This window comes from Giraffa tippelskirchi, chromosome 11, assembly GCF_054371585.1.
Source record: "Giraffa tippelskirchi isolate mGirTip1 chromosome 11, T2T-mGirTip1v1.2.pri, whole genome shotgun sequence".
Taxonomy (NCBI): domain Eukaryota; kingdom Metazoa; phylum Chordata; class Mammalia; order Artiodactyla; family Giraffidae; genus Giraffa; species Giraffa tippelskirchi.
The window spans coordinates 123415428-123428509 of NC_137285.1; the positions used below are offsets into that span (position 1 = coordinate 123415428).

At 45.0% G+C, this 13082-nt stretch overlaps 1 protein-coding gene across 6 annotated transcripts in view; it reads right to left on the bottom strand.

The window, feature by feature from the left end:
* The window catches only part of CLPB (ClpB family mitochondrial disaggregase), a 143286-nt gene that overhangs the window by 69646 nt on the left and 60558 nt on the right, over positions 1-13082 (bottom strand). For all 6 annotated transcript variants that reach the window (XM_081539510.1, XM_081539509.1, XM_081539507.1 and 3 more), the window contains one exon: positions 768-896. In XM_081539510.1, coding sequence (XP_081395636.1) covers positions 768-896 — 129 coding nt within the window. The remainder of the gene's footprint in view (positions 1-767; positions 897-13082) is intronic.

Here is a 13082-nt window from a genome sequence, read left to right on the forward strand (position 1 = left end):
CAAGGAGAGGCTGGAGTGAGATAAGAGCAAGTGACTGCCTGGGAGGCCTCTGGTAGGTACCTCTGTACCAGATCTGGACAGGACCAGACCAGCCTGAGTATGGGGATGGTATATATTATCCCTCCAATACATCAGTGCTCTCCAAAAGAAGGGCAGTCAAACATTTGACAAAGATTTATTGAGTGTTTACTGTGCGTCAGGCACTATGTCAGGTGCTAGAATGAATCAGCCATGGTTCTTGCCCTCAGGGAGCTCGGAGTCAAGTCAGGGAGAAGGCTACTGAACACATACACAAGATTGCAACAAGTGCAACCATGGAAAAAGAATAGGGTGCAATGAAGCAGAGTAATGGAAAAGGCCTGATTTAGATTAGGGTGGGGGTGGGATCAAGGTGGATGTCTTTGAGTCTGGGGTTAGTAGAGATTTGAAGGCTCTCCCTACTTGGTCCACCAGTCCTGCTCTGGAGGACACAGGGTAGAAGAGAGGATACTTTTGGGGGATGCAACAAACAAAACTCAGAGCATGAACATTCAGGCAGGATGGCATGGTACACCACACAACCATAGGCAAAGAACACACTCCAGCCACACGAGGGCAAATCCCACATGCATATGGCCACTATCACAGAGTACAGGCACCCTTGAGGCTTTCCAGCTCTGGGAAGGCAACAAGGCTTTGGGGAAGCTTGGCATTTCTGGAGGAGAGAGGCGGCTAAGTCCACACTTCCTGCTGACCAACCCCCCCGCCCCTCTCACCCATGCTCTCACCTCCATCAAGCAGCTCCTTGACGGTCCGGTAGTCATCAGCGAGGACAGCATAGTGCAGGGCTGTGCAACCCTTGAAGCTGGCGCGGTTGTTCAGCCGGTTGTTGAAGTCATCCTCTCGGGTGACCAGGACTAGGGGGACAGCAACACAAACTCTTTCATTAGCAACAAATGCCAAGAGCCACCAATCTCACTTTCTTCCTTTTGGCATTTTTATTCCCTCATTCACTCATTTACTTCCTTACTAAACATATAATGGCACCTACTATGTGCCTGGCCATCTGTGCTGGGGAAGAGGAAGTAAAACACAGCCCGGTTAATTTCACAAAGGTTTACTGACATCTATTATGTGATTCGTTTGGGGACATAGAAATGAATCAGATATGGTCCCTGACCTAACCTGACAAAGGAGGTACACAATAAACAGATGTTTACAGTATTGCCTGAGATAAGTGCTATTATATAACAGGATGATATAAAAAGCCAGAAGGGAGCTTAGCTCAATTTGGGCATGAGGAAAGGATTTCAAAAGATGAGTGTCTTGAAGGGTGAAGAAAAGCAGGCAAGGGCAAGACAGAGGACAAGTCAGGAGGTAGACAGAGGCTGTTCTTAGCAGAACAGTAACATACCTCCTCTGTGCTCTGAAGATGTTTATAATCTAATATTTAATATTTTGTAAAGGATTTTTAAATTTGTAAAAGCCATTAAGAATTTGAAACTACAGGAAAGTACAAGGGAGAAAAAGCATGATTATCTCAGCAACTTGAGAAATGGCATTTAATATTCTGATATCTGTCCTCTGATATCTATATTGATATCAATATGGACGTTGGGAGGTAGACAGATACCTGCATATATATCCTACATGTATATCTTATAAATTTGGAATTTACTATATTGCAATTTTGTAATCTGCTTTTTTTCCCCTTAATAAATGTACTGTGAGCATTTTTTGAAGGCAGAAGGAACAAGTATTGCATGTGTCAAAGAACCAAAAACCCCTAGGCTCACTCAAGTGCTATTATCAGTGACTCTCTCTCACTCTAAATTGATACAAAAGAACCTAAAATCAGTTGCATCACTTTACAGGACCCTCTGGGTTAGTGATCACACATGTCCCTGTTCATCAGAGTAGTTATGACTTATGCTTGCTGTCCTCAACAGTCCCAGTATGGACAATATTTGGAAGGCTACCTAAACTCTGGGGCCTTTCCTTGGGAACTAAGACCCCACAGAACAATATCTATCCTGCAAAGGTGATGCGGTTTCTTTCTGCCTCATGTAGAAATAATCAAAGTACATGCCTTATGTTCCCTCTTGAGCTTAGTTCACTGGAGGTGGAATTGTGTCCTACCTACTTGTACCTGCTCCTCCCTGAGTCCACAGCACAGGGCCTGCAGAGGGCAGGCTCCTCCTACCTCCTACTGGATAAAGGCATGTAATTCAGTCAAAAGAGAACCTTGCCGGTGTAGTCAAAAGCACCAGACAATTCTTTAGCCATTCTTTTCCAAGATGTCTTGGAATGGAGTTTATGCATTTCCTCCTCCTACAAAACTGAACTTCCTATTGAAAAGTCACTCAAAGCCAGAAGACTATCATGCTTCTTCCTAAATCTAACAGAGATTTCACCTAGATCACTTCATGGCAAATAGATAGGAAACAATGGAAACAGTGACAGACTTGATTTTCTTGGGCTCCAAAATCACTGCAGATGGTGACCACAGCCATGAAACTAAAAGATGCTTCCTCCTTGGAAGAAAAGCGACGACAAACCTTGACAGCGTATTAAAAAGCAGAGACATTACTTGACCAACAAAGGTCCGTTTAGTCAAAGCTATGATTTTTCCAGTAGTCAGGTATGGATATGAGAGTTGGACCATAAAGAAGGTTGAGCGCCGAAGAACTGATGCTTTTGAATCGTGGTGTTGGAGAAGACTCCTGAGAGTCCCTTGGACTGCAAAGAGATCAAACCAGTCAATCCTAAAGGAAATCAATCCTGAAGACTCATTGGAAGGACTGATGCTGAAGCTCCAATACTTTGGCCACCTGATGCAAAGAGCCGACTCATTAGAAAAGACACTGATGCTGGGAAAAATTGAAGGCAGGAGGAGAAGGGGATGACAGAGGATGAGATGGTTGGATGGCATCACCGATTCAATGGAGAGGAGTCTGAGCAAGCTCCAGGAGATGGTGAAGGACAGAGAAACCTGGCGTGCTGCAGTCCGTGGGGTCGCAAAGAGTTGGACATAACGAACAGCTGAACAACTGATCTCTGCTCTTTGGCTGACATGGTCACTTCACACAATCTATTTAATTCCCCTAACTACTTTATATAGTGCTTGCTGCTTAGCCGCTCAGTCATGTCTGACTCCTTATGATCCCATGGACTGTAGTCTGCCAGGCTCCTCTATCCATGGGCTTCTCCAGACAAGAATACTGGAGTGGGTTGCCATTTTCTTCTCTAGGAGATCCTCCCAACCCAGGGATCGAACCTGGGTCTCCTGTATTGCAGGTGGATTCTTTACTGACTGAGCCACCAGGGAAGCAGGCATTATAATTCTCGTTTTATAGATGAGAAAGCTAAAGCACAGAGGTCATACAGCTAATAAGTGGTTGCATGAGGATTAGAGCCCAGGTCTAATCTAAGTCCTCATGCTATTTCCCCATCACATCATGCTTTCACCCTCATTTTGCAAATGAAGGAATCAGAGCCCAGATGTTCTGGTCCTAGCCTTGGCTTCCACTCTCTCTTCTTCCCCTGCTCAAGTGAAGGTGCCAGCATACTCTCTATGGAACCTGTCCTAACAGAGATCGGCCTGAGGTTTGTAGATAACACACAGATAAGATGGCTTAGGTGGTAGTATTTCAAATGTTTGGTCAAAATGAGGTTGCTGGAGTGTGTAACTGGAGAACAGACCACACTTCCCTATGGTCTGGTGAATCAGTGGTCCATCAGCTCTTCTGCACCAGTCAGAGGCTCTCCCAACTGATGACCTCCACCCCTGGAGTGTGACCTGACCTTTCCTAGAGCAGGGTAAACAGGAAGAAGGCTTCTGATTAGCTAATATATATGTCCAATGTGCAATGGGATCTGCATGTTTCTCATGCAGGACCTAACTTTAGGACCTAACTCAGAGATTAACTCAAACTCTTAGTTGAGAACAGTCTTATCAAATCATGGTAAGGGATTTTGTTTCCAGCCTACTGAAGATTAGAAGAAGCAAACTAGAAGGCTGGGAAGAAGGTTTCAGAATCAAATATGCTGATTCCAGTCCAGAGCTCACCAGGCAGGGAGGGAAAATAACAGTACAACAAAAACCTGAAAGAGGAAGCCACAGAATACAGTGCCTCAAGAGCCAGTAGGGCACCACTGAATTGCCACACAGGACATTAACTGCTAGATAAAATGATGAACATGAGGAAAAGTGATAGTTGGTTCAAGAAAGCACCCATTTTACAAAGAAAAGATATCACCCATTCAAAATATATTCTTAATGAACACTCATGCATGGTGGTAGCTTCTGGAGATATACTAATGAATAAGACACCCTTCTTGACTCTAAGAAGTTAACATCTAATGCAATCATCAGACCATTGAATGGACAAATCAAAAGTGTGAGACAGAGTTATACATGGGATGCTTACCATGAAAAAAGCAAAAGAACTCAAGAGGCACAGCTGGGCTATTTGGTTCAGGGACAAACATCAGCATAGTGGCAGTGTCACAGCCCAGCTAATAAGGAATGTCCATGAAGAGAGCCCCTGTTCCCCTCTGAAGTCTCATCTCTTACCATCCCCTTCCTAACGCTCTTTCTAGCCTCTGAGCTTTTGCAAATACTATTCCATGGCCTGGAACATTTCCCTCTCTCTCATGTCTCCAGTTAACTAACTGACAGTTGACTATCACTGTCAGTTATTATCCTTACTGACTAGTCTTGTGCTTTCAAAAGTGTACTCTCTCTATGAAAAAAAGGTCTGGGGATTTCTGGATACACTTTTCCCGTCCAAAAGGCACAGCTCTGAGTAAGAACCATCTATTTAATTTGGTGTTGTTGTTTAGTTGCTACGTCTTTTGTGACCTCATGGATTGTACCCCACCAGGCTCCTCTGTCCATGGGATTTCCTAGGCAAGAACATTAGAGTGGGATACCATTTCCTTCTCTAGGGGGTCTTCCTGACCCAAGGATCGAACTCACATCTCCTGCATTGGCAGGTAGATTCTTTACCACTAAGCCACCAGGGAAGCCCTAATTTGGTTATTACTAAGCAGTTTTATGTTTGGCAGCCTCTCCACCCAAACCCTGTTAAAATCCTGCAGCAATGGTGTTCCATGGAACACTCTGGAACTGAACAGTACATAACAACATGTAAAGCATTCCCTTTACTAATTTACTTCAGAACGACCCTGTGAGGTGGATGTTCACTCTCCCCATTTTACAGATGGGGAAGCTGAAATAGAGCAAGGTGCCACAGCCAATCAGTGGTGGAACTAAGACCGTATCCAGGTTGGCTAGACCCATTTTGTGTTCTTAGCAGTAAGCTCTTTTCCCCTTGTCACCCAGTTTTAGAAGTCCTGTCCCAGGAGATCTTACTGAAACCCCCAAATCATTAGATCTCTATCAGAAAAAAAAAGTGTCTAAAGGTGGGAAGGAGGAGGTGTGTGCAGCATACACCCTCACATTCTTACTTGCTCTCATGGAGAAAGCGGAAGCAAACCCACAGAAGCTAAAGTGACTCATCCAAGGCCAGCCACCACGGTGGTCTTTTGAGGCCCAGTGTGTACAGCTGGTCCTCAGCCAGTGAACCATCCCCTTCCCAACAAAGACATCCACCAGCCCATCTCCAGCACAGGGGGAGATGGGCTCAAGCTCCTGCTTCCCCTCCAGGCCAGCCATCCCTGTCCCTTCACTCCTGTGGCCACAGAGAGAATGTCACAGCATTACTTTGTCATCCTTCTGTTCCCACCTCTGCCTTTTGAGGCTGCAAAGTCTATGCTGGGGTGCTGTGGCCAGGGTCAGCCTGGGAGCCATGGCAGGTGTGCAGCTGATGTACACACAGTAGGATTTCCTGCACTCAGCAGTGTCAAGGAGTCAGGAAGGAGAGGTGAAAGGGGTCCCCGGAGCCCTCCCTATAGCCTGACCACTACCCAGCACTGCTGAAACTGCAAAACAAGACAACACCCCCCTGCCCCCCAAATCACTGCCTCCCATGATGAGAAACAGTAATTGAAGGTAAAGGACTCACACAGTCCTGAATCTTAGCTCTGCTACTTACTAAGGTCTTCTACCTGTAAAATGGGCACAACAAGCAATAATTTGAATATTAAATGAAAATCAAATCTGATAACAGATTTTTAAAAATATTACCACAAATATTTAGTAATGCTGCTTCCTCCCCCGGGGTCGGCACTGGGGATACAAAAGTGAATCACACATAGTTCTTGTCCTCACATTCCTAAGTCTATTGGAGGAGACTTTGAAAAAAGGTAAGTGAGGCAAAAGGAATGGTCTCCCAGTAACAAAAGCTTTATTATCATTGCCTTGTGTGGAGCAAAGGCAACCCTAGCTAACAATCTCTTCTCAAGCTCAGGCTCTACCTGCCACACCCAGGAACTCGTGTCATCTACTGCCATGGAGTGCCTTTCAAAATGGGAGCGTGTCTCCATGAGGGGGAACCTTTATGACTAACCTGATGAACATGAGGAGAACCCTTACATTTGTGCAGCACTTAAGGGTTTAGAGAGTGCTTCAATGCAATTGTCCCCTCACCCCAGGTCAGCCTAGGACAGACAGGTCAAGTACTATTCTATTGAACAGAGGAGGAGACAGAAGTAAAGAGGCTGGGTGGCCTACCCAACTCAGATGGCAAATTGGTCCTGAGCCAGCCTGGCTCCATCTTCCATATTGCACAGCTTCTGCCAGTGCCCACAGGCTCAAGCCTCACATACCCCAGCATCAGCCCACCTGGCATGAGGCTCAGGACTAAGCTAAGTTCTTACGGAGAGTGTCCAGGAGGAAGGCTCTGGGCTCTCAGCTTCCTTCCCACGAGGTGTTGTGTATCTACTACCTTGCTAAATCCTCACTCCTACTGCCAGCATCACCAAGCTGCCTCCTCAGCTTCTGCAGGTGCTGTTGGCTCTGCCTCTGGTGCTTGTCTTTTGCCAGGGGAGGGGTCAAGAGGGGGACTCCTTGTGCTAGATCACTGTCCCTGGGGCAGGCAAGGCTTTTCATTCCCTTGCCCAGCCTGGATGGCCCTCCTTCCTCTCTAAGCCCTCCCTGTTCTTCAAAGTCCAATTCAAGGCCTCCTCTTCCAGGAGGTCCTGTCTCCCAGCTCTGCTCTGGAGGCTTGTCATGCTGATCGTGTGTATCTATTTACAACTTGTTTGTTTACTGTCTACAACACTTCGTGTAATACCTTTTTGTGTTATAATTTCCCTTCTGACTCCCCAGTTTCCTCATGGATGACAGAAACTAGTTCATAACATTTTCTATATGTATCCCACCCAGCATCACTTCAGTATTTCATGCAGCTTCAGCCATGAGCACAGAGGAGCCCTCATTCACCCCTTGCCCTGGAGCACACCACCACTGAGCACCTCAGCACAGTGAGTGTTATGAGAGGCATGTGTGCACACGGTCTCATGGCAGCAAAGATGGGCACATGTCAGGCGCCTTGGGGAGGAATCCTCCCAGACAGAAACTGTCTGGAGGACGAGGTTAAGAAGAGCATTCCAGAAAAGGAAGTGGTGTTTGCAAATGACAGTAGGTGAAACTGCATTACCTGTCCGTACAAGAAACTGGTCCTCCAATGAACCTGGAATGCTGAATGAAGGCGGGTGGAGCAATGGGCGCAGATGAGGTTGCCCAGGCAGAGAGAGGCCTGATCCTGAAACGGGTTTGGACTCTGTCCTGAAAGCTACAGGCAGGCCATGGTTTTTGTTGACGAATTAAGCAGCATGGGGAACAGCAAGAGAACAGACCAGATCAGACCAACAGAACAGACCAGGAGAAAAGTGAACTGGATTAAAAAATGGTTTTCACTAACCTTGCTATGTATTTCAATCCTTCCATGTCCCAGATTCCTTATTTTTAAAGTGAGTTTTTCTCATATCCATGGTTCGTAGACTTCAGTGGCATGAGAATCATGTGGGTAACTTGTAAGAAGCACTGGACTAGTCTCTGAGGGCCCTTCCCATCCTAATTCTCTTGTGATGAACACAAGAAAGATGCAAGGCTGGCCAAACCCATCCCATTTCCAAATGCCTGATCCCGCTCTAGGGAAGCCAAGGATGTCTGGGCACCAGAATGTTCTTCCCAAATCCCATGTGTAGAAAGTTAAAGCAAAGCCCCCTAAGACACCAAGTCTTGGGATACTGGAGACCTCTAATGTCTCACTCAAACTTCCTCTCTCTGACAAAAGCCAACTTAAATTAGGTCTTCCTATACCATGTATTCTGGAGAAGGCAATGGCACCCCACTCCAGTACTCTTGCCTGGAAAATCCCATGGACGGAGGAGCCTGGTAGGCTACAGTCCATGGGGTTGCTAAGAGTCGGACACGACTGAGCGACTTCACTTTCACTTTTCCCTTTCATGCACTGGAGAAGGAAATGGCAACCCACTCCAGTATTCTTGCCTGGAGAATCCCAGGGACAGCGGAGCCTGGTGGGCTGCCGTCTATGGGGTCGCACAGAGTCAGACACGACTGAAGCGACTTAGCAGCAGCAGCATACCATATATTCTAGTCTGTTTCCTTGTTTATCCAGCAAAGTATTGCATACTTTCCATGGGCTGGACCATGGCAATAAAGAGGCCCTGCCCTGAAGAGCTTATAAATGCTGCAAATAACACTGAAAGAATCTTTGACGAAGTATCACTGAAAGGGAAGAGTTCAGAATACTGAGCTGGATAGACCTGGATTCTAAACCCGGTGATGCTAGAAAACTATTCCAGACCTCTGAGCTTCAAATTTCTCCCTGATAAAATGGGAACACTGATATCTACAAACTGTATTGCTGTGAACACTGAAATGATGTGATACAGTGAGGGGCACAGGAAATGACTATACCTAGGAAACAGTACAAACTAACATGTAATTTTCAAACTAACATATCCTCCCCTGTTCTGTAACCTGTAATATATCCACGTTCCCCTGTTGACTTTCAGAGGCTCTCCTACCTGGTCCTAATGTCTCTAAATAAACTGTTAACTCCTCCCTTCCTGCTAGTGAGAACTCCTCACCGCCATGAAAGGATCCTACCATGAATGTAGGCAGCACTGTGTATCAGAAAGAATATAAAGGTCAGAGTCAGTCACATTGGTAAGCAAAGCTCACTGTATGACTTTGATCAAATTAACATCTCTGAGAATCTGTTTCCTCATCTGCAAGATAGATACCATCACCCTACTTCACAAGACTGAATGGCAAAACCAATTTAAAAATGGAAAAAGAATCTGAGAAGGTATTTCTCCAAAGAAGATATACAAATGGCCTAAAAGCACATGAAAAGATGCTCAACATCATCGGCCATCAGGGAAATGCAAATCAAAACCACGAGATACCACATCATATCCACTAGAATGGTTAAAGCAAAAAAGACAGGCAATAACACGTGCTGCTGAGGATGTGGAGAACCTGGACCCCTCACATGTGACTGGTGGGAATGTAAAATGGTGCTGTCACTTTGGAAAACAGTCTGGTAGTTCCTCAAAAGGCTAAGTATTGAGTTACTATATGAGCCAGCAATCTTAGATATATACCCAAGAAAATAAAAAACACCATGTTCGCACAAAAACTTGTACAAAAACATTCACAGCAGCATTATTCATGATAGTCAAAAATCAAAACAACCAAAATGTCTCTCAATTGATAAGTAGATAAACTAAATGTGGTACAGCCATCAATGGAATATTATTCAGCTATGAAAAGGAATGAAGTATTGATACATGCTACAACATGGACGAACCCTGAAAACAAGTCAGAAAGAATTCAGCCACAAAAGATCACATATTGTATGATTCTATTTATATGAAGTGTAAACCTGTGGAAACAGAAAGTAGATTAGTGGTTGTCTAGAGCTACAGAGAGTTAAGAGAAGTATAGAATGACTGATAATGGGTATGAGGTTTCTTTATGGGGCGATGAAAATGTTCTCAAATTGGGGTAAGAGCAGCACAATTCTTGTGAATATACTATAAACCACTGAATTACACACTTTAAATGAGCAAACTATGTGGTGTGTAAATTAAATCTCAATAAAGCTGATATATTAAAAAATATAAGGAATTGAGCACATTGTCTGGCATGTACTAAGGTGCAATAAATGGTAATAAATTTACTATTGTGCCCTTTCCTCTTCTTTTTAAAAAATTTATGTATTTACTCTATTTATTTTTGGCTACACTGGGCCTCTGTTGCTGTTTGCAGGCTTTCTTTAGCTGCAGCGAGCAGTGGCTATTCTTCCTTGCAGTGCTCGGGCTTCTCTTGTTGCAGGGCAGAGGCTCTAGGGTGTACGGGCTTCAGAAATTGTAGCACATGAGCTCCGTAGTTGCAGCTCACAGGCTCTAGAGCACGGGCTCAGTAGCTGTGGCACAGAGGCTTAGTTGTTCCATGGCATGTAGGGTCTTCTCAGAACAGGGATCAAACCCATGTCTCTTGCACTGGCATGTGGATTCTTAACTACTGCACCATCAGTGAAGTCCCCCTTTCCTCTTTTTGATGCCACTCTAACCATGGCCAGAACCACCTCTCATGGTAACACTGTAGGATAGGTCAGGCTTATTGCAGAGAGCCCATTTTATACTTAGTGGAGGGTCACAGGTGAGTTCTGAAGGCTAATATCTCAGGACTAAGAGTCGTGTGGGTGTGTGTGAGTGTATATAAAACTCTTGGGGAAATTTTCTGGCCGTCCAAGTAGTTAAGACTCTGTGCATCCACTGCAGAGGGCACAGGTCCAATCCCTGGTTGGGAAACTAAGATTCCACATGCTGTGTGGTACAGCCAGAAGTTAAAATAAATAAAGAATAAAATTTTAAAACTCGTAGTAATAAGAAAATAATGGCCTCCATTTACTGAGCACTTACTATGTGCCAGGTACTGTGTGAGGAACTTTACAACTATTTTTCTTGAAAGAATCACACTGGGCTGTTATTATTCTTATTTAGTAAAAGAAGTTGGCACTTTTATGTAGCTTGTTTCCGGTCATGGCGGCAGTCAATAACCAAGCTAGTTTGTTTACCACCAAGGCTTTTACTCTCTTCTCTGTGTGATACCACAGCTTCACTTTCTTCCTTTTATTTATCTACGCTTTACCCATTCCTTACAACTCAAGAAGTCTGATTTTCACTGATTTCCCTCTCCTCTCTGCCTTCTGGTATTGTGCAGTCCACATCAAATTAGTTAACATTTTCTCTCACATAATCTTTTGTATTTTCAGACTGTTTCATGCATACACTCTTGAGCATTGTAGGTGTTCCATAAATACTTCTCTCCAAGTAGAAAAGAGGATCTTGAAAGACCTGTGTCTTACAGATCTCTTTGACCTTCATCTAGAGAATGGTCATCTAGGCTGGCCTATGGCTGGAGGGCTGCTGCTACTGCTGCTGCTGCTAAGTCGCTTCAGTCGTGTCCGACTCTGTGCGATCCCATAGACGGCAGCGCACCAGGCTCCGCCATCCCTAGGATTCTCCAGGCAAGAATACTGGAGTGGGTTGCCATTTCCTTCTCCAGTGCATGAAAAGGAAAAGTGAAAGTGAAGTTGCTCAGTCGTGTCCGACTCTTAGCGACCCCATGGACTGTAGCCTACCAGGCTCCTCCGTCCATGGGATTTTCCAGGCAAGAGTACTGGAGTGGGGTGCCATTGCCTTCTCCGGCTGGAGGGCTAGACCCCACTTAAAAATGGTTCTCACAAACACCATGCTCCCTGCCTACAGACTAGAAGATTTCTCCTTAAGAACAGGACCCTGTTTACCTCATTATACCTTATAATAGCATAACACGAGACCTGACACATAGCAGAAGCTCAAAAAGGTTTGATGAATTAAAGAGAAGACTGGGCTAGCACTTACTCTACTGGAGACACGTCAAGGGCAGCCTTCCCATATAGGGACCCCAAGCCTATCTTCTCTCACCCCAAGGAAGAGAAGGGGGAGAGCAGGAAGGTTGGCCTGGAACCTTAAGATGAAAGGTTGCTGACCCTGCCTGTGACCCCAGACAGTCAGTGTGGCATCCTCTCTGGCCTAGGACACTCATCTGACCACAGACTCAGGTAGAGCTTTTCAGAGCCCATGTCTCACCTGCACATAACCAAAATCAAAACGTGGGCAAACTCTTAGGAATCTGTTACCTGTTCTGTTATCTGTTATACTGTTAGCTAGAGACCCATCAACACTTCTACCACTTCCCATCTCTCCTAATCCTCCCTGGTATCTAGAGCCCTGTGATTCTGTCCTACAATTACCCTGGGCTCACCATCTCCCACTCCCCTGCCCCTACTCTGATTCTGACCAAAGCAGTATTCTTCCAGGTCCGGGAATCCTCTGGGCAGGGCCAGCGACAAGAGGAAGAAGCCTGTCCCCTTTGCCAGCTTTGCTACTCGGTTGGCCAAACTTGGTCCCTCTGTGCTCCCCATCTCTACACCTGCTTGCCTCTCTTCTGCCTTTTCTTCAAGATGCTAAAAACTTGCAATAAAAAACAAATACAAAATGCTATAATTAATAGCCAATTCCAAGCCAACCCAGCATCTCTACTAATAAACCTCAACACTTGCAAAAAGAACAATAAATTCTGCACCTCTCTGGTTCTGGGGTGGTCTCTTATATACACTCGGTGTGTGTGTATGTATGTGGGTAAGTGTGTCTACATATATATTTATTTCCCTTTATTTCCCATCCAGGGAGGGGCAGAATAATGAACTGCGTGCGTCAGGGAAGATGAATCTGAGATACTAGGGAGCAGTGCAGTAAAAAGATTAAAGTGTTATTATTGTTGGTTTTTTTTCCCCCATGGTCCATTGTGACAGCTCGACCGTCATCTGTAAAAAATGTCTCGGCGAGAGATAATCATCGGAAACTCAATAAAGCGTCAGGGGGAGCCTCAGCCCCCATCAATCACTGGGTGCCTGGAAAATTTCAGCTCTCTGTCTCCCTTCCTGCTATCCATATAAATGTCTCTAATATATTTTGCGTGGTGTGTGGGACCCACCCCTGTTTGGAACTTTTGATGAAAAAATATTTATATACAAAATATGTAAATCAGTTAAAAATTGCAAGACTATAGTTCTTTGCCACCCCATCCCATTTTTGCCTTATTTTTATAAATG